General features: G+C 51.9%; 3 protein-coding genes across 3 annotated transcripts; 2 read left to right on the top strand and 1 right to left on the bottom strand.

The window, feature by feature from the left end:
* Positions 1-5,952: 5,952 nt before the first annotated feature.
* On the top strand, positions 5,953-7,884 carry LOC143908751 (uncharacterized). The gene is made up of 5 exons (XM_077426511.1): positions 5,953-6,166; positions 6,220-6,508; positions 6,577-7,229; positions 7,362-7,816; positions 7,870-7,884. Exons 1-5 carry the CDS (start codon positions 5,953-5,955, stop codon positions 7,882-7,884), a joined length of 1,626 nt encoding a protein of 541 aa, XP_077282637.1.
* Positions 7,885-17,704: 9,820 nt separating this feature from the next.
* On the top strand, positions 17,705-19,294 carry LOC143908750 (matrix metalloproteinase-18-like). Its single transcript, XM_077426510.1, has one exon. The coding sequence runs from the start codon at positions 17,705-17,707 to the stop codon at positions 19,292-19,294; it is 1,590 nt and encodes a 529-aa protein (XP_077282636.1).
* A 1,984-nt stretch (positions 19,295-21,278) lies between these two features.
* On the bottom strand, positions 21,279-21,818 carry LOC143908749 (uncharacterized). Its single transcript, XM_077426509.1, has one exon. The coding sequence runs from the start codon at positions 21,816-21,818 to the stop codon at positions 21,279-21,281; it is 540 nt and encodes a 179-aa protein (XP_077282635.1).
* Between the last annotated feature and the right edge of the window lie 336 nt (positions 21,819-22,154).

Genomic DNA, 22,154 nt, shown 5'->3' with positions numbered 1-22,154 from the left:
CACCCCGGAGGGCGAGTGGCTGAGCGGGGCAACCGCACCCGGTATGCTTCCTCTTGGGGTGGGGTGTTGTGACGTTGCGGCCCGCCGCTTCGTGGCAGCGCCCCGCCGCCGTCACAAGGCGCGGAAATTTGCGCCCAGGGACGAGCCAGAGAGGCGACGACGAGATCTCCAGAGGCCAAATATCGATATCGTTTCCGCGTTTTGACTATTCTTTTATTTTCATGTGTAATTATAATGCGCGCGGCGCCTCACCCACACCACGGCGAGTCTTCGAGGGAGTATCGATAACGAGAGGGGTCCGGGAAGACCAAGGACCGAGGAGGGGTGGCGAGAGCGGAAGCTACATGGATCACGGGCGGCGAGAGCAACGCGGCAGGCGTGCGGCGAATGAGGCAGCGATGGACAAGGTCGTCGATAGCTAGGCCCCAGGTACCGGGGAAAACCCGGCCTCAGCAAATTACCTCCACGCAATACCGGCCCGCGGGGTGGCTGGCCACCGCCCCGAGGTCAAATCGGAGGCACACCGGCCAGAACAAAGTTCAGTCCGCTGCCCAGGGACAAATTGGAGGAATCGCTACGCCGCCTAGGGACCGTTGCGCGCCTCCGAAAGATCCCCTTGCGACGATCCTGCGTTACGATACCGCGCGAGCTTGTAAGCTCGCTCCCGATTGATCGGCGCGCCCCTCATGAAGGGGGTGCCACATCGATTCCGCTATCGAGAGAGTCTAGCGAGACACTCTCTGGTCGTCCGTCGGTGAGTCCGAACGTTCTTCTTAAAATACGCGATAGTCACCCCGAGTCGGGAGAATCTGTTACGCTGCGACGATCCTCCGTACGAGGTGACGGCGAGGAGCCCTACGAGGAGACATCACATCGGTGAGGCCCGCAGTAATTAATCTCGAGATGTAACGCCACGACGCCGCCCTCCGGGACACGCTCTCGTCCGGGGAAACGTTGTAACATCGCGACGCGTACGGTCCCTTGAGACCGTGTATCGAATGGCGATCGACAGCGAGAGCGAAGGACCTCGGGATGGCATTGTGGCCGTGGAATTGAGATAAAGACGCGATTGCGAGCCTCTGAAGATCGCGATAGATTCGTGGCAAAATCCGTTACTGCGAGTCCTTTCGTATAACGTCCGCGCTCGTTATTGTGTTGCGTTCGGTCCTCATTACGTTGGGACGTGGCTTACGCCACGACTCCTACTTGCGTTAGGCTTAGATAATTGGCGACAGAATTCTTGCGCGACTCCCGGCGTTGCGTTCACGCAATCCGAGCGTGAGGTATCGTCCTTTCGCGATCTTTCCTGCGAGATCTTATTTTCTAATTCCGTGATTTTTTCGTGTTTACCGTCGAGTGGGCAGTTGGCCCAGTCAGCATCTACGTAGGCTGTCAATGAGCCACCGCATTTTGGAAAGGTTAACCCTGTTGATTCCGTCCCTTTCAAGTATCTCAAGACGTGCTTCGCAGCATTCCAATGAGCTTCGCCGAAGTAGTCATTGAACTGGCTGAGATAGCTAACGGCGAAAGAGATATCTGGACGGGTACAAACCGACAGGTACATGAGGGATCCGACCAGTTCACGATAAGGTAATCCCTCTCCAGATTTTTGGTCATCTCTCTCAAGCTTGATTCCTGGCTCGAGTGGTGTCTTCTTCGGTTTGCAATCTATCATGTCAAAACGATGAAGAATCTCCCTGGTGAGTGCGGATTGTTTTAGGTGGATTCCATTTTTGTCTCGTAGGAACTCGATTCCTAAGCATCTCTTTATTTTTCCGGAATCCTTAAGTTCGAATTTCGTGCTCAGAAAGCGTTTTAATTCGGCTATCCTTCGCGGGTCTTTTGCGGCAATTACGACGTCGTCGACGTAGGTTGCGATTAAGATGATGTCTTCACCCTGTCCCATGTAATAAACGCACGGGTCCGACGATGATTTTGTGGCTCCATAAGCTTCCATGGCGTTATTCAAGGTCTCGTGCCAACATCGGCCCGCTTGACGGAGACCGTATAGCGCCTTATGCAACTTGCATACGGTGTCTCCCCTTTTGATCTGATCCAGCATATGTGCGGCTTTGGTACGTGTAGCTGAATCTCCTTCTTGTTTCAATATTTCAAGCACGTTTATCAAGTGCTGAGAAAGTTCCATGTATATTTCCTCCTGTAATATACCGTTTAAGTAGGCCGTCGTTACATCGACGTGGTGGATCTCCATGTCGAGCTGAGCCGCCAAAGCGACGATCATGCGGATCGAACCCATCCGAGCGACCGGTGCAAAAGTCGCATGAAAATCCAGTCCGGGACGCTGAGAATACCCCTTAGCCACGATGCGAGCCTTTCGGCGCTCGATTGTACCATCCTCGGAGTATTTGTTTCTTAGAACGAATCTGCTCCCGACGGTGTTCCGGTTGCAGGGACGGTTGACGATGGACCATGTTTCCTTGTTCAATATTGATTTCACTTCTTCCGACATGGCGCGATACCAATCGTCCGAGTCGGGTCCCTGCAGGGCCGATTCTGTAGTCACTTCCGTTTGAAAAACGTAATGTTCTTGGTAATCTGCAAAGTTTGCGGTCTGATATTGCTTTGCGGGTCTCCCCCTGTGCCTGGTGCGTATCAGCCTCGGTCTTCCTATTTTTGGGGGCCCGATCTGCTGCAACGTCGTCTTCAATGGGGTGCCCGGGGGCGTCCTCTTCCTCGCTTTTGTCGATGTCATCGGATCTCCCATCGGAGGAGCTGAAGTCCCATGCGACTGTTTCCGGCTCGTTTCGACCAGCTTTCCCGTAAACGTCAGTTCCGGTAAGCGAAGCTGGCGATTGTGTCGAGTCCATCTCGGAAGGGAAGAATTCGTCCGATTTATCGGGCGAAACTTCGTCGCTGTCGGAATTTTTCCGAGATTCGGCGAACTTGATGTCTCTGGTGACTACCATTTTCTTTTCCTCGGGGATCCATACGCGAAAACCTTTATTTTCATTTGAGTATCCGACAAACGTACCAATCTTTGATCTTGGCTCAAATTTTCCGATGTCTGGTTTTCTGTCAAGGACATAAGCGTCGCATCCGAATTCCCTGAAGTAATCGACGTTAGGAGGGCGTTTGACCCATAGTTCGTATGGTGTCTTTCCGTCTAAGACGCTGGACGGGCACCTATTTCTTACATAATTCGCGGTGTTCACCGCTTTGGCCCCAAAAAATGTAGATAGACTCGATCCCAGAAGCATGCAGCGAGCCATTTCCACGGTGGTGCGATTGCGTCTTTCCGCGACTCCGTTTTGCTCCGGGGTACGTGGAGTAGAGAGCCTCCGTTTGATACCGAGCTGCTCCAGATAATCATCAAAGGCCTTGTTGACGTACTCGCCCCCGTTGTCGGATTGCAGAGATTGGAGTTTGGCGCCGGTTTTCCTTTCGGCGTAAGACTTGTATCTCTTGAAGGCTTCCAGGGCTTCGTTTTTTTTCTTCAAGAAATGAATCTCGCATCATCGCGAATAATCGTCATTGAAGGTTATGAAGTAGAGAGCTCCACCGTTGGACAAAGAACGCATGGGTCCACACAGGTCCGTGTGAACGATTTGTAACGGTGATGTACTCCATTCCAACCTTCGCGAAAAGGAAGGGCGCGTCATCTTTCCACGACTACATATATCGCAATTTGGACGAACGGTCGGATCTTTAATGTCCATCCCACGAACGCATCCGTTTCTATCGCACTGGATTAGATCGCGAAAATTTAGGTGGCCCATGCGGCGATGCCAAATCATGAAATGTGTATATGTCGTCGGCTCTGTTCTCACGGGAGGATCCGTTTACGTAATACAATCCGTTTGCGCGGCGCGCGATTAATGCGACACTACCACTGCGATCATCGACGATATCGGCCTTCATTTTCGTAAAGATCACTATGTATCCCTTGTCGGTAATCTTTCCGACGGATAAAAAATTTGTGCGTAGGTCCGGAACATACAAGGTATCGGTGACGTTTATTTTCTTCGATTGACCTTCGGTCTCGGTTGTGATGGTCGTCAGTCCTTTTCCGACGACGTGTGTAGATGCCCTGTTGGCCAGGTTCAACTTCTGTCCCGCCGTTCCATTTATGTAGTCGAACTTTGACAGATCCTTACAAAGGTGGGCGGTGCATCCACTGTCCAAACACCAATTTGCGTCTTCCATTACAATGTTCGCGGCTTCTTCGTCCGTTTTGTAATTCGCAGTTTCTTCGCGCGTGTCGATGGGTCTCACCTCAGCACAGAGGCTCACGGCATCGACTTTCTTAGCCGATTCCTTTTCGGATTGATTCGTTTTCGATTGACACTCGTTTGCCTTGTGCCCCACTTTCTGACATCGATGACAGCGATATTTAAAGGTTTTATTACTGTCCCCGCCCTTTGACGGTTTCTTTTTATTCGCGCCAGTAGCTAAAGTATATATACTTCTGGCCTCAGGTAGAAATCCGGATGTCGGGGGGGGGGGCGCGTTCCTCGCGGGGGAACGCCATAAGAGATGGGCGAGGGGGGTCCGGGAGGAGCAGCTGGTGGGGGGGGACGAGGAGTGGGGGAAATTCACTTTTGGCCTCGGGTACTCTGGAGGGGGACGGGGGAAGGTGGGTACCGCGTTACCGACGGTGCGCGAGGAAGGAGCGTCGTCGATCGCGGCGAGGCGCGTACTGTCGCGTCGCCCGCTTTTCTCTGTCCTAACGGGCCGGACGTGGTTTTCCGGCCCCCCGTTTCCCAAACGGCGAAAATCGCGAGTCGTCCTCCCGCGAGGGGGAGCGTCGATCGCGCGCTTCTTTGTCTCAACGGGCCGGACGCGGTTTTCCGACCAGCCTCGTTGTATCGAGAGAGACTGAGAGAGACGATACCGCTCTCTTTGTTCACCCGAACCGTACGTTTCGCGAATAATTTTTTTATCGTGCGTCCGAACTCGTTCAAGGTCGCTGTCGTCACATCCTCCTTTTGTTTTTCTCGAACGACGCGGCGAGCGGTCGTCGTTTTTCCGGGGAAAGAGTTTATCTGGGTATGGAAAACCAACGTTGAGATAACGAACGCGTATAAAATGAGTTTTGCTCGCGACGGCGCGGCATACGGTGACGCGGATTGACAAATGTATCGTGAGAGAGTGGTGCGAACCGATCGGAACGGGAATAAGTTGTTTTTTAATGCGGTATAAGCGACGAGTACGTAGAACTTTGCAAAACGGTGTTTAATTCTAAAATTAGAAAATCGATTGTAAAAATAAGCGAACCGCTCGTGAGGAATTGTTGCAGATCGGATTCGTGGAGAGTCGACGTAACGAGATATCTGATCCGTCGCGAAATCGGAATCGCCAATCGCCAATCGAACTGGAGGTTTTTCTATTGCCAAATATATTTGAAAAGAATTGAGGACGGTATTTATACGTCTAATTGATTTAGACCAGACAGCGGTGATAATGTAGCAATAGCAATGTGTGTACTTGCGAATGAACGATCACCGTTATTACTCGTCCGAGGAATCAGACGGCGAACTGCGCTGTTACGAGCCCATGCCCGCGTTCTCGTCGGATTCGGACGACGAATCGGTGAGACTCGAAACGTCGTTATCGTCAAACGCATGTGCGTTGGTGGTGGTGAAGGATGACGCGCGATGGAATCTAGCGACTCATCATTTGCGGAGAGAGATCGGAGCGTAAACTGCGCGCGAGCGCGCGTGGATAGAGACGACGATGGTAAATTCCGCTAGGGCGCACGATTATACGCGTAAATTGCCGCTCAAGTATCATCATTATTATCAGACGGTGTTCGGAGGAGAGAAGCTACGTAGGATTTACACCTACGGGTCTTGTCGTCTTTTTGATCGAGTGAAATTCTGTGTTCCCGAGGGTGAAAGGCCCTTCTGGATAACATGCAGAAAGAGTGCGACGAATTGCTCGCCGCGGACGTCCGCGACGCGGACGGGTATCGCGCGTGGAGACGACGATGCGATGAGTGTCTCCAGCTCCTGCGGGAGAGCTGTCGAGTCGGACGCTCCGGAAGGCGAGGCCGTGACCGCTCTGGTTGCTCGAATAGCGCGACTGGAAGGTTCGAGGGAGGATCTGCGTCGGCGATTCGAACGCGCCGTGGGTGCCGGTTTGGACGGTGAGGGTGCTGGTAGCAGCAGCAGCGTCAGCGGAGGATTTTCGCGGAACGATGCGGCTCGTATCCCGATTACGCGACGGTGCTGAATCTCGACGGGATAAAGTTCCCCATAGATCTGAAACACATCGGAAAGTTCGAACGTCAGAATGACGTATCGATCAACGTGTTCACCACTCGGGAAGAGATTGGAAAGAAAAATAAGTACGGACGGGGCGCCGACAACGCGGTCGTGCCTCTGCGGTTAACCGACGATAAGAGGGATAGACACGTAAATCTCCTGTATCTGCGCGATACGTTGCGTGGCGTCGTCAACGGGAATCATTTCGCCTGGATAAAAAATCTATCGCGATTGGTGAATTCGCAATTGACCGTGAGCCGCTGCGCGAAGCACGTTTGCGATCGGTAAGTAAAAAAAACTGAGGAACAAGGGAACGGAGAGATGTTATTTAATATATGACGTTACTTTGCAGATGCCTACACTATTTCTATACGCGCGAAAAGTTGGCCGCTCACAGCGTCGACTGCGGCCGAATGAACGATTGCGCCATCGTTCTTCCAAACGAGGACGATAAGTGGCTGTCTTTTGACAATCACGACAGGAAGGAGCGACTCCCCTTCGTGGTGTACGCGGATATGGAGTGTCTTCTCGAACCATGGGAGAGGGAGAATGCCGAAGGGGGGGCGAGAACGGAAAGATACGCTTATCAGCGTCACGTACCGTTCAACCTGGGCTACTATCTGTGCTGCACCTACGACGATACCGTATCCACGTACAGATATCGTCGCGGCGAGGTTTGCGATTCGTGGTTCGTTAACGAGCTTCGCGTTCTCGCGCGTCGCGCTAAGATTAAAGTCTCCACTAATATATCTATGGTAGAACTTACGGAGGACGAGAAACGCGAATTTCAGTGCGCGACGCATTGTCACGTGTGTCGAAAAGTGTTCCAACCGGAGGACAAACGCATGCGAGATCACTGTCTTCTAACCGGACGTTACAGAGGTCCGGCGCATGTTCGTTGCAATTTGAATTACAAAAACGTGTACGTGATTCCCGTGTGCTTCCACAATCTGTCGGGTTACGACGCGCACTTCATCATCGAGAAAATCGCGAACGATTTCGAGGGCAAGGTCGAGCTCCTGCCGCTTACGAAGGAAACCTACATATCGTTCTCGAAAACCGTTAAGGAGACGCAGACGGATGGGACATGAGATCGGTACGTTAAGCTACGATTCGTGGACTCGTACAAATTTTTAGCCGCGAGTATCGAAACCCTGGCGTCCTATCTGAGCAAGGACAAGCTGAGAATAACGCGCTCGGAGTACGCGGATTTGAGCACGGAGGATCTCGATCTGCTCACTCGCAAGGGAGTATTTCCGTACGACAGCCTGGTCAAGTTGCGGGAGACCGAGCTTTCACCGCGCGAGGTCTTTTACAGCTCCCTGACCGACGAGACCGCGAGCGAGAGCGACTACGAGCACGCGACGAGAGTCTGGCGACGTTTTCGCGTGCGAGATCTCGGGGAGTACAGCGATCTCTATCTCAAGTCCGACGTGCTTTTTCTGGCGGATATCTTTGAAAATTTTCGGGACACGTGTATGGCGAGTTACGAGCTCAATCCCGCGTATTATTATACGTTGCTGGGGTACACGTGGGACGCCATGCTGAGATACACCGGCGTGCGTTTTGAGCTGCTCACCGACATCGACATGGTGCTGTTCGTGGAACATGGAATACGCGGCGGCCTCAGTCAATGTTCGCTCAGGTACGCGCGAGCTAACAACAGGCACGTACCGACATACGATTCGTCCCAACCCGATACGTATCTCATGTATTACGACGTGAACAATCTGTACGGCTGGGCTATGTGCAAATCGCTGCCGTACGCGAATTTCTTCCTCGGAGAAAGTTCTTTTTCGCCGGCGCGTGCAGTTCCTCCACGAGTCTTCGTTTCTCAGCGCTCATTGTTGAAAAAGGTTCAAAATACCCTGAATTTTGGCGATCTTCTTGTCGTGCTTTTCTACGGTCTTTTTTACATCGAGGAACTGGCTTCTAAATTCTCTTATCAGGTCTCTCGAGTTTTTCTTGGCTTCGGCGATCGCTCCCTCGACGAAGCTCCTGTTCGTCGCGTCGCCGTCGTCCTCCGGCGCGGCCACTCGCCGTATCCTGCGCTCCGACGCGTCGTAGGAATCCTCGCGCAGGCGGAGCGCGTCGTTTCGCAACGTCACGATGTCGTCTCTCAGATTTTGGGTCGCGTTCGTCACAATGACGCCTGTGAAATTCTGATCGGCGGAGCTCTTCTTGATTTCCTCGTTCACCACGCCCCTCAGTCGTTCAATCGCGCCCTCCACGTAGCTCCTGTTCACCGCGTCTGTGCCGTTCTCCGGCGTGGCCACGCGTCGTATCTTGCGCCCCCTCGCGTCGTAGGAATCCCGATTCAAACGGAGCGCGCTGTTCTGCAGTTGATAGATCACCAAATCGACGTATCTCTTGTTCGTCGCGTCGGTCTCGATCTGCGGATCGACTACACGCCGTATTTTGCGCTCCTTCGCGTCGTAGGAATCCTCGTTCAAACTGAGCGCGTTGTTCCTCAGCGTCGCTATTTCACCTTTGACATTTTTTATCACATCGAACTTGGCATACGCGATCCAGACATCGACGTAGGTCTTGTCCGCCGCGTCGTCGCGCTCCTCCGGCGCGTATACCCGCCGTATCTTGCGCTCCCTCGCTCGTAGGAAAAAACCCCCCCCTCACAAAGGGGCCCTTGGGGTTTCGCGTTTTTTGGCGGTTTTGATCGAGACCCCCAAAACTCCCCCCGTGGACGAAAACCCTAAAACCCTTGCCCGATTCAAAAGGGGGGCAGCCAAAATTTTTTCACGGCCCCTGGGGGGCGGGGGGAACCCGGGGGCGCGCCCCCGGGTTCGAAATTTGGGGCCTCGCGATCGGGGCAAAACCCATCAATTTATGACGAGCCCGGGCCCTTTTGCGGATTTCCCCCCAATTTTTCGCCCGGAATTTTTGTCTTTTAGGGGCGTTTCCCCCCCCACGAGAAGCTTTTCCCGCACCCCCAAGTCGTTTCCCCCCCTTTTTTGGGATCGCCCCCTTTAAATAAAAAAAGCTTTTCGGTCGTCGCAGGGGCCCAGGGGAAGCCGGCGCCCTTTGTAGCCCCCAAATTTGCGGAGGGAAAATATTAGGGGGTTTTTTATTTTTGTATTGTGTCCCTTGTTTTCCTGACGTTTTTTGGGGGGGCCCGATCCCCCTTTTTTGAGCGCTGGACGAAAAAAAAACTCCATCCCCCTTTGGGTTTTTCTCTGCCCCTATAGCCTTACGTCGGGAGCTCGTATGGAAAACAAAGAAAGGGCCCCCGGGGCCCTTTTTAAACCCCCCAAAACCCCCGACGATCAGGGAAAACGTCCGCGGCAACGTCAAAAACTTTTTTTCCCCCCCCTCGTGCCTTTTTTCCCCCAAACCCCTCCGGGAGACGTTGTCCCATGTTTTTTTTTTTCTCTAAAACCCCCAGAAAGCGATTTTTTCCCCCCCCAAAAGGCCCAGTTGGCTGTCCCCCCAAAATCGCCCCTTCCCCGTGCTGAGAGTTTTTTTAAATTCAAACGGGGATTTTTAGTCGTCTTTTTTTGGACGATCTCGGTTCTCTGGGTAGAAACTGGAAAAAAAGGGGGGTGGATGGGGTTTTGGGGCTCGTCACGTTTTTGGTTTGCGCGGGTGCCGAACAAAAAAGTCCCCGGGCCCCCCCCCCCTTTTTTTCCCCCCGGCGTTTTTTTTTATTGGCGTAAAAACGTCGTCGTGCCCTTCGTTTTTGCCTTCCAAGCGGGGGGCCCCCAGGGGCCCCTAGTCGTGTTCCCCCGGGGCCTTTCCCCCCCCCTTCTTTTTTAATTTTTTTTTTCAGCGAAAAAGGGGGCGTCTTTTTCATACCTCCCCCGGCTCTTATTTTAAAGGTTCCCCCAAGGGGGGGAGGGGGTTTAGAGGTTTGACGATAGGCTCGTCCCCCTTTTCCCCAGCAAAACTCCCCCTTTTTTTTTTGGGCCCCCCGAGGCGGTATTTCCCCCAAAAAGAGGCGCGCTTTTTGGTATCTCACGCCCCCCTTTTTCCCCCCCAAAAACCCCGGGTCAGCTCGCGCTTTTTTGCGAAGCGCACTGATCGGCTCTACAGCACGGCGAAGTCGTGGAACCCCCGTCTGTACCGTCCGCTCGCAACGCGCTGTCCTTGTCTATCACAGCAAAACCGTAGGTGCGTCGCCAACCTCGCGACAGAACGCGCGAAACTCGTCGTACGACATATCGATGTTCACGTGATTGTCGTACACGTGTCGCAGATTGGTGCCGTCCTGCCTGAACAGGATCAACAGATTTGCATTATCGCGCACGAGATGTTTCGATATTTTAGGTACGTTTGACAGAGATAGAAGCAATCGATATTCGAATGTCGACCCATAGAGAAGTACTTCCCTCATACGGTCCTGTTTGGTCGCAGGCCACGTCCATCGAAGACGAAGACTGAGTCGGGAGCGCCTCGTCGGGCGGAACGACGTCGCGATTGTCGGAAAAACCCGGGGGTAGCTTTTTTTGTTTTTTAAAAGGGTTGAACAATCGTTTGAGGTAAAAAAACTTGGGTTTTTTCGAGAATTTTTTGTACAAGTAACGGGTTTTTGAAAAAAAAGGGGGGGGTGCGGTTGTTCCAAACAGATCAAAAAAAAACTTTTTTCCCTTCCCAATTGGAGGGCCCCAAAAAAAAAGAACCACGACGTTTTTTCAGGAAAAGGGCCGTGCCTGCGCGATTTTTCCCCCTTTTCCCCTTTGACGGGGCCCAAACCCCCTCAGCGTTTTTCGATCCAATTTTTGGGCCCCCTTTTTGTCACCCCTGTCCACGAAAAAACATTTTTTTTTGCTCCCCCTTTTTTCTCTCGGTCTTTTTTCCCCCGGGCGCCTCGCCTCGATTGTTTTTTGGAAAAAATTTTCCCCCAAAAAAAAGGGAACCCCCGACGTCGCGTCGTTTCGGCGCCGTGCGCGAAAGCCCCGCGCGTAGGGGGGAAAATGGGGGGAGGGTTTTTTTCATCCGTACAAAAAAAATTAAAATTTTTAAACAAAAAAAACGTTTGCGCGTGCAAAGTATTCTCAATCTAAAGGGGCCCCCGGGGGTTGGGGAATTTTTTTTTCCCCAAAATTCTTTGCGTAAATTTTTTTAAAAAATTTTGCCTCTGTTGTGGGGCCCTTTTTTTGGGGAAAAAATAAAACGGGTCCCGGGTGCCAAAAATTCGCCCGTGAGGGGGAAAAATACAAAAGTCCGGGGGGCGAACCACTAGACGGGCCAAAACCCCCCCTATTAAGGCTGCCCCCCCGGGGGCAAAAGGGGCTAAAAACCCCAAAAAGGGGGTCGTCGACTCACTTGGGGAAAAAAGAAAAAAAACAACATTTTTAAAGAAAAAAAAAGCCCCCCCCAACCGCGATTGAATGGGGGCCCGCTTTTCGGGGGGCCCCCTGCTGTCGCGCGATAAAGCTTTTCCCCCCCAGCGCAGTCCCGGGGTTTTAAATTTTGGGGGACCCGGAAAAGCGGGGGGGAAAAAACCCCAGGCCGGTAAAAAAGGGAAAAAATCCTTTTGGGCGGGCGTGTCGAAGCACGACGTCGCGTACCCCCCCAAGCGGGGCCCCCCCGAACGCCCCCGGGGGGGGATCTTGCTCCCCCAGGGGGGCGCGAAAAACGCGAAACCCCCGAAGGATTCCACGGGGGGTTTTAGGACTCCCGCGGGGGGCCCTTTGGGGCTATGGGGGGAAGACAAAAAATGGGATGGGTATGAAAAAGGGAAAAAAAGGAAAAAAACAAAAAGGGAAAGGGATCGAGGAGAAACGCGAGGAAGGGGGGAAAGGGGAAAAGGGGGGTATTCCGAGGGGGAAAAAAGGGGGGGGTCTTCCCTTTTTTCCCCATTTGGGCGGGGCCGGGTTTCCCTTTATTGGTGCCCCGGCAGGGGGCCCAAAAAGGGGTTTTACCCCGGGGAAAGCGGGCAACGGCAAGGAAAAGAATTGCAGCCCCCAAAAAACGGCAAGGGGGTCCGGGTTGTCCCCCCGGGGGCCCTATAAAAAGCGCGGAGGAAAAGGAGAAAAAAAAAAAAAAAATTTTTGGGGGAAAAAGAGAACGACTTTTTCGCGCCCCCCCCCGTACGGGTCAAGAAAACGGAAAATTTAAAAACGAGCGGCCCCCCCCCCCGGGCATCCCCTTTTTTCCCGGGGGTTTTTTTAAAAAAAGCTCTCCCGGGGCGGGGGGTGCGACACGCGGGGGGGGGGCATCGTGAATCTCGAAGACGCGGGGGTCCCGGGGACGCTTTGGGGTTTTGTTTTCGCAAAAAGGGGAAAAAAGGGGGGGATCACTTCGACGCGTTCGGAAATCTTCTCCGCCAAGGACTCGCCCCCCGATTTTTTAGGGGGCGGGGGTACGAAAAAGAAAACCTAAAAATAAAATTTTTTGTTTTTTATCGGGGGTTGGCCCCAAAGCTGTGCCTGGGGGTTTTTTTCGCGAGACGTTTGGGGGGGGTGGCGAACAAAACGCCCCTTTCCCCCCCGATGTCGCTGACGTCACGTTATTGGAACCACAGCTTTTTTCACGGCGAGTCACTTTCCCCCCCCTTTGGGCCTGGGGACGGGGGGTTTTTAGGGGGGGTTTTAACGATTTCGAGAGTAAAATTCGATCCCGGGAAGTTAACCGCAATAACGTTCTACTTCGGCGGGGCCCCCCCGGAAAAATTGTTTTTCCCCGGGAAGGGGGGGTTTTCCCGGGTTTTGACCCCTAAAACAAAATTTTTGCGCCCCGCTCTTCTTCTTCCCCAAAGTGAGACAAAAAAAGGGTTTTGGAAAAAAGGAAAAAAAAACGCCGCCGTTGGGGGAACGGGTGGGGGAAAAAAAAAACCCAACGGAAAAGGGGCGACGACGACGATGACGCCCGTGACGGTAGTTAGGGAAAAACCCCAGGAAAACGGCAAAAGAAGAGGGGGTTTTAGGGAAAAATTTCTCGCTTTTTGGCCCCAAAGAGAAAACCCCTGAGGAGCGAGAAAAAAATTTGGCCCCACAAAGTAAATTTTTTCAAAACCAAAAGAAAACGGTTCCTTTGGGTTTTTCGCGCGATCGCATTCAAAAACCCAAAAAAAATATACTTTTCCCCAAACCCTTGAGTCATGGGGTTTTAAATTTATTCGCATCGGGGGGAACATCACCGCGGGAGCGTACACAAAAAACCCTGCAAGTGATCCCGAATTTCCCCCCCCCAAAAATGCCGCCGGGGTTAAAATGTCCCCGGGGCCTTTTCCCCCCCCAGATAATTTTCCCCCCCCTCGTCGCGCGAAAAAGTTTTTTATCACGGTGCGAGCGGGATCAGAAAAAAAACGGTGATCCCCACTTTTTTTTGGGGAGGAATAAAGAAAGACTGCCGTACGTTTTTTTGCAGGTTTTTGGGGGTGCGGGGGATGTGGTGCGCAAAACCCCCAAAAGAAAGGGGGGTCGTTTTTTTTCGGATCGAGCACGAATGAAGCAGCCCGCTCTAAAAACGAGATCGGGGGGGGAAGGGAAGAAAAAGCCTTTTGGGGGGGGAGGAGAAAGGAGAGGTTCTCCCCCCCGCGCCCCAAAAACAAGTTTTCCCCCGATCGTTTGGGGGGGGCCCTGAGAAAACTTCCGCCGGGGGGGGCGTTTTTTTATCAAGGAAAAAAAAAAGGGCGACAACTGATTTTCGGGGGGGAAAAAAAACCCCTTGGGGACCGCACGTCGGGGGAAAAAAGGGTTTTAAGTATAAACCCCACGTCAAAAAAAACGTTCGGGTTTAAAAAAAAAAAGATAAGAATACCCCCCGCAGCAGGGTTTTGTAAACGCTCCGGCAAAAATTTTTTGTACGTCGGGACGCCTTTTTCAGGGCCCGGGGCGACGCGGGCCCCCCGGGGAAAAAAGATCAAAGGGGGTACGGGAAATTTTGGTTTTTAAAATGCGTCGCGTTTATGTTTTGGTTTAAACGCTCGAAAACCCCGGGGGGGGGTGGAGACGATCGGTTTTTGAAAATCGGAGCCCCACCATAAAGAAAAACGTGGGTTTTTTTAACCCCCCCCCAAAAATAGAAAACTGCCGAACGCCGGATGGGGGGATTATCCCCAAAAAAAAAAAAAATTGAACAGCGGGTCCGGGGTTTTTTTTTCCTTTTTTTTATATTTTTTAAAAATTTTTGTTGGGGGTTTCCCCCCGGGAAAAAAATACAGACGCGTGGTGATAAACGCGAAACACGAGATTATCCTGATACGCGCTCGTCACGACGTCAATTGCGTCGTAGATCCGAGGATAAACGTTGCCGAGAGATCCAGCCAAGGATCCTAAAATTACGCTAATGAAGGTGCAATGGCGTATGCCGCACGTATCGTGAACGACGTGACTAAGTTATCGCTACTGCGAACGTTGGAGAGCGGACGATTTCTGAGCGTGGGCTTTCGATCTTGGGATCTGTACGAATTTCCCTTGCTGCAGAGCACGACTAAGCATTCGTGGGCCGTGAAAGCCGCGCCGCAATTGGAGAAGACGCGAACGTCATATTCGCGCTGCAGACCGGACGGCGAAACGAATTCACGGAGGACGCCTCGAGATTCGATCATTGCACGCTCACCAACGTGAATTGTATCTCAACTCGGAATTCTATCCCTACGACGACGTGAACGCGGATTTCGAAAGCGACAAGTTCGCCGTGCTGTACGAAATGTACGCGAAATTTCGAGGAGCGTACTACGGGGACGGTCGCGACAACGATAGCTCCGCTCGTGGTGATCGACTGTTCCCGTCAAAACGAATCGGTGAAGAGCGCCACCGTGGACGTGCGCATCGAATTCAAATGCAAGGAAAACGTCCCGCCGAAAACCACCGCCTTTTGTCTCATCGTTCACGATCGCGTCATCGAGTACAGTCCGCTGACCAACGTTGTGCGCAAAATTATCTAACGGAAAAATGCGGTTGTAGAAAAAACCATTTCCCGAAAACGAGGCACATATAAAAATGCGGTTGTAGAAAAAAACCATTTCCCGGAAACGAGGCACATATAAAAATCGAGGATCTTTTCATCGTTCCTCAGACCGTTAGGAACGAGCGGTTTAAGCACATCTTTACTGTTTTTTTTTTTCAACACACGTCGACTCGATGGCCGCGGCGACAACGACAACGACGACGATCTTCGTCGACCTGCAGGGCTTTGTGGTAGGCGAGAAATTCTTCACGAAGGAGGTGGCCGTGCTGCGAAGCGAGACGCGCGTACTCGCCCATCACGTGTTTCGCGCCCTGATGAGTTGGGATCTGCTGACGAGGGCCGAGAAGGAAAGGGCCAGCTGGCTGATGGCGAATCACCACGGCCTCCGTTGGGAGGACGGGGACGTGGACTACCGTCTGGCGAGGACGATAATTCGACGCGCGGTGTGCGACGGCCTGGAAGAAACGTGGGAGAAAGAAGAGATGCCCGGCGTGCGAATCTACGTGAAGGGGCTCGAAAAGAAGAGGTGGCTGGAGGAAATTCTCGGCGACGCCGTTCGCGACCTCAACGCGACGATCACGTCCATCGACGACGAGTACGACGACGTCGATCGCCTGGAGTTCCTTCGCCCCGATCGCGCGTTTCACTGCGGACGTCATTAACGGTGTTGCGCGATAGAGAACGTGCTGAAGCTGCGCGACCGGTGGATCGAGCGACGCGAATGTCTGTCCAGCATCGACTTCGTGAATTTGTAAAAAAATTATATTACTCGTTTGACATAATTGTATTTTGTTTTTATATTACTCGTATAACACAATTGTATTTTTTTATCGTATTACTCGTATAACATATTTGTATTTTTTCGTATAACATATTTGTATTTTTTCGTATTACTCATTTTTTCTCTACGTTGCATTCATCTATCTGTATTGTATTTAATCATTTTCTATTCAATGTGTATCCGTCTATATTAAGTTAAATAAACGAAAGAATGAAAAAAAGATCAACGAACGATGTCGTTCCTCTTCACACGCGCCTATTCCACAGTGTACATTACGAGCTACCGAGTGCGCAAAAATGGTCGGTCGCGAGAACGCGATAAACACTGCGTGCCGCCGAATGCGTAAGAATGGCCGGTCGCGGTACCTCTTAATTGAACAAACAGAGACGGCGAACGATTGACGAGAGAGTGAGACGAGAAGGAGCGATAAACGCGGAGACGCTTCAGCGCGAATGACCCGACGAGCGATAACGCCGAGCCGCTCCAGCGCGCGAGGTGTGAGTACGAGCGCGAGGTGTGAGCGATAACGCGAGGTGCGGTTACGAGCGATAACGCGAGTTGTTTTAATAATGTTTTTTATCTTTATTTTTTATATTTTTTTCTTACGTATTGTATAAATATAAATAACACTTTTATAAATAATGAAATTTTTATTCCTCTTAATAGTATTATATATTTTTTTATACATATAATTGTTCATATTTATTATGTTTATTCGGTTTTCATTCACTTCATAGTATTATATATTTTTTTATACATATAATTGTTCATATTCATTATGTTTATTCGGTTTTCATTCATTTCTTTGAGGTGAGCATACCCTCTGGAACGTCTTCGATGTCTATCACGTCGTCCTCAATGTTATCGGCGCGACGCCCCTCGTCACCGTCCTCGTCCCTCTCTCTCTCGCGCACCGTCCTTCGTCCCACATCCGACGGCTCCTCGCTTGTCGACGACGCTAAACGCGCTATATCCCTGTACAGCGCGCGCATCTTCGACACAAAGACCCGTATCTGGTTACGCGACTTTCTCGCAAGCGAGGCGATGAGGGTTCTACCATAAATTTTAACATAATTATTGAATAAAAAATTATCAAATATAATTATCAAATATAATTATTACATATCGTTAATGAATATAAAAACTGTTCATATTTGTATTCGACAAATCTACTTACGTTCTATCCAATACGAGGGATTCCTCGTTAATGCGCACCGCCAACTGCAGGCATGGCGGTACGTTCTCTGAAATGCGCTGCAGCCGCAGCTGCAGCTGTCTTATCGCTTCGCGAAATTCCTCCGCTACTCTTGTGAGGGATGCTGCGTGAATTTGAAGTAATTCACACGCGGTACTAATGTCGTCGAGTTTCTCCATTTCAAGCACTATCCGTATATAAAAACGTGTGATAACCGATGCAGATGGACTACACCCAGGTCTAGTTTCGCGATCTTTATATATGGTAAAAAAGGATATTGCGGTGAAAAAATATACTAAGAATAGCATTTTTTTGCATCGAGAAGAAATGCGTTTTATCCAACCGATTCGTCCGCCGGATTTGACGCATTTTTCCCACCCGAAACCCCGCCGCCGCACCTATCCGCGCCTAGAAAGCGCATCGACAAAAGGAGGACATTGCGGTGCGAGTAATCTACGATAAAAATAGGATTTTTGTCGTCCGCCGGATTTGACGCATTTTCTTCCCACCCGAGACCCCCGCCGCCACCTGTCCGGGCTATCGACATCGCGCGTCCGGTCCGCTCGTCGCGATCGCGCTCAAACCGCAACGCGCCGTCATCGCGGTTCCACCGTCTCTCTCTCGCTCTCGACGATGTGGCTTGCGCGCGTAATCGCGTTGACCGCGTGTCTCATCACCGTGAGATTCTTCAATGTCACCGAGGAAAATTACGAGTTCGCGTTCGATTACCTGCAGAAATACGGATACCTGACCAAAGATGTGGACGCGGTTCCGGCTCAGAGACGATACGACGTTCTTCGCAGAGCCATCGAGGATTTTCAGAAATACTACGATCTGCCCGGCGATGGAACGCTCAACGACAAAACGCTGGAGATGATAAGTAAATCGCGATGCGGTTTCCGAGATATCCTCAGGCGCGGAACGAGAGCGAGTCTATCGAAATGGCCGAAGACGCACCTGACGTGGGATTTTTACCTAGCCACCGAGAGCGAGTTGAGCACGGCGCAGGCCGCGTTCGACGTGTGGTCGCAGCATTCGGCATTGACGTTCGAACGCTCCAGATTGAATCCCGACATTGTGATATCTTGGCGACGCCTGCATCACGGTAACATGAACGTCGAGGTGAACGGCCCAAATTGCACGGACAAATTCGACGGCCTCGGCGGCGTGCTCGCCCACGCGTCTCTCCCGATGGACGAGAGGCCGGGTTTCGTCTCCGAGGTGCACGTCGACGGAGACGAACCGTGGCACATTTTCGTCAGTAGGAATCCTTCGGATAAGTTCTCCCTTCATTACACGCTGACGCACGAGATCGGTCACTCTCTCGGATTGCTGCACAACAAGCGCAGGACTTCGGTGATGTTCGCGTTCACGCCCGACAAGCAGTACCCGGTCAAGCTCGACAGATACGACATCGTCGACATTCAACGTTTGTACGGCGAGAAATTGGCGAACGATCCCCCGCAGACGCCGGCGCCACCGCCGCCACCGCCGTCGCCGGATCTGTGCGCCCTTGATCGCGTGAACGCGATATTGATCGTGGAAAATCGAATGTTCATCTCGTACAGGCATTACGTTTGGTGGTTCGCTCTGGACGGTAGGACGTACAACGGACCTCTGGCCCTGTCGAATCACATGAGCTTTCTTCACGACAATTACACGCGCGTGACCGCCGCCTATCAATCGCCGTCCGGCGATGTCGTGGTGTTCGTGGATAATTTGGTGTACTTGGTTCAATATCCGGAACTTACTCTGCGGCCAAATTGGCCGAAAACCCTGCAGGAACTCGGATTTCCCGCAAAGACGAAGATCAACGGAGCGGTGAACACCCACAGAGGACGTTCCTTCGTGCTGTTCAACGGCGACTCGGTGGGCGAGATAAACGAATGTGACCATCACAGAGTTGTCAGATTTACGCTTCTCGAGGCGACGTTTCTCGGAATACCGATCGGCGTGACGTCGATCTTCCGATACATCGACGGCAATCTGTACTTCACCACTCGGACGCAGTACTACAGATTCAACGAATTTACGAAGACCGTCACGGCGGCTGGAAAATTCGATCTGCGGATACTGAATATCGTCTGCCTTAAGGACGATTTGTTGAAACAGTTGCGCGATCTTCTCGATCGATTCGTGCGCGACAGCAATTTAACGTCACCGACGGGCGATTCGTACGACGACGACGAGGACGGCGTTCGGCTTTCCGACCAAAGGGGGTAGGGGAACCGCGCTGATCCTCGCACTACACCACACCACACCACACCACACGTCGCGCGATATAAGTGGGGAACTTTCGTACTTATACCACGATATGTCGCACCCAAAGCATCAGTATCGCATCATCAGCCGAATACGACGCGTCGGGAAAAAAATTGCAAAACAAACGACATAGCGCGTAGTGCGAAATGTTCTCGACGCTGACCGATCGACCCGCGCCGAGGGATCTTTCTCTTCGCGCGCCCGAGACGGATTCGGAGGTGAACGAAAACGGCAAGAGACGAAGGATAGAATCGACGGACGATCGTCATCATGATCATAATTATCATCGTCGGACGTCGCGTTCCCAGCTCTCACCCCCCAACGACGTTTTTCGCGAAATCATCGTCGTGGCTCCGGTGCGCATCCTGACGACGCGTTATTCGCTGACGACGACTGGCTACAAATACTTAACCATTGGTGTCACGATTAAGTCGCTGCGGTACGGTGTACCATCGCCTTCGTACGTGGATATCGCCCTGGGAGACAAGCAAGGCAAGGAGATCTGTCTGACGCTCGATATGTGGAAAGGACTGATCGAGCGCAAACGCGACGTATTGGAGAGTCTGCGATCCAACCTCGTCGAGCCCGGAACCCGCTCCCCCTTGCCGATATCGATCGGAGACCTGACGCTGCGATTCGGATCGATAAACAACCTATCGATCTTGCGTATGGAGCTACCCAACGCGGCTCGTCTGGTGATGTCGATCACCACCGTGCACTCGCTGTACGATTTACAATTTTGCGTCGATTGTGTCGTCTCAGCGCTGGGCGCTGCAACCGAGGAGGTGGACGCGAAATATTCGCGCTATCGTGAGATAGCCCACAACGCGTGTAAGACGGGAACTTCGGTCAAGCATGCGATACGGAAGAGTGAATTTTTCGATCCCAGCAACATCGTCGACTGTGAGATCGCTGCGCTCTGTTTCAAATCCTAATGTCACGAGGCATATTTACAAAATATATAATATATACACAAAAAAAATGTAAACACACATCGACATATGTATTTTTTATTTTTGTCGCAATAAATAAGTACCGCTTGCGCGGAAATCTCATCTGCGTGTTCTCTCTCTTTCTTTTCCCCTCCTTCCAGATTTTTACTTAACATATCTCGATGCGATCCCCGACTCCGATTACCACACGATCACCGCGATTGCGTCATCCGCGATGCGTAAAGAGACGGATTGAAACAACCTTCGAACCGAAACGATGAAGAACAAAGAAAGGTAATCGAGATCCCGCGAAAAGAACGACCTTGAACACGTTCGAACGTGTTTTCACACGCTCACCCTCCGCCCCACGCGACACGTCTAAAAAATAGAACGACCTTGAACACGTTCGCTCCTCTTTCGAAAAAAGAACCGCCCGCCGCGTCGTTCGAGAAAAACAAAAGAAAGATGTGACGACAGCGACCTTGAACGAGTTCGGACGCGCGATAAAAAAAATTATTCGCGAAACGTACGGTTCGGGTGAACAAAGAGAGCGGTATTGTCTCTCTCAGTCTCTCTCGATACAACGAGGCTGGTCGGAAAATCGCGTCCGGCCCGTTGAGACGAAGAAGCGCGCGATCGACGCTCCCCCTCGGGGGAGGACGACTCGCGATTTTCGCCGTTTGGGAAACGGGGGGCCGGAAAACCACGTCCGGCCCGTTAGGACAGAGAAAAGCGGGCGACGCGACAGTACGCGCCTTGCCGCGATTGACGACGCTCCCTCCTCGCGCACCGTCGGTAACGCGGTACCCCCCTTCCCCCGTCCCCCTCCAGAGTACCCGAGGCCAGAAATGAATTTCCCCCACTTCTCGTTCCCCCCCACCAGTTGCTCCTCCCGGACCCCCCTCGCCCATCTCTTATGGCGTTCCCCCCGCGGGGAACGCGCCCCCCCCGACCCCCGGATTTCTACCTGAGGGTAGTAGTATTTATTCTTTAGCTACTCGCGCCTCTTTTAATCATAAGAGCACTCGCGGACTTGTCGGATGAGTCACCTTTTCGCGCGACTCGATCGCGCATCGAAAATTTTCGAACATCACTGATAACAGATCCTTGTTGATGTCGATATCCATCTCTGCGAGTTTATCGACGGTGTCAAAGAAGTTTCGAAGATGCTCCCTGACGTCTTCGCCTTCCGCCATGCGCCGTAACATGAGATTTTTCATGAGAGTCGCTGTCCGCGCGGGCCCTCGCGATTGGTAAATGACGTGTAGCCTATCCCATACTTCCTTCGACGTATTATGGCCTTTAACGTGTTTCAGTTCGGGAGGACTGATTGAGAGGATGATGTCAGACTTCGCTTTTTTGTCGTTGATTTCCCATGTCCTCACGGCTGTCTCAGAAGCAGGGTCGTTCGCGACGAGGGCAGGTTTCGTGTTTTTGCCGCTAACGTATTGCCATCCCTCCGTCTTCACAAGCAGCGCTTGCATCTGAATCTTCCATGTGTCGAAGTTCTCTTTATTCAACGGTTCGATTCGCACTGAGTTTGTTCCGGCCATTGTGATATCGCGTAATAGATTCTACGAGCGTATTCGCGAAACTTCGATGCACTGCGTGCGTAATGGCGTCCACTCGCGCGATTCTCTTTTCGACTGTTGTTCTCTGGGTTACGTTCTCGCACGCGTCACTTAGCGCGTACCGTGTCTGGGCCCATAACCAATGTTGAGGCACGCGGATCGCAAGTAATTGAATATTGGTTATAAACTATAATGAGGTTTATTATAAGGAACGTTACATAGAGAGTCGACACATGTGTAACCGACAATGGTAAAGAGCGGACTGAGGAGGTAGAGGAAGTGGGGGTATATATGGGCGCTGCGTGCGCACACTGGTAT

This window comes from Temnothorax americanus, unplaced genomic scaffold (genome assembly GCF_048541705.1).
Source record: "Temnothorax americanus isolate GAGA-0224 unplaced genomic scaffold, ASM4854170v1 Scaffold114, whole genome shotgun sequence".
In the NCBI taxonomy this organism is placed as follows: domain Eukaryota; kingdom Metazoa; phylum Arthropoda; class Insecta; order Hymenoptera; family Formicidae; genus Temnothorax; species Temnothorax americanus.
This window is presented reverse-complemented; position numbering and strand designations above follow the sequence as displayed.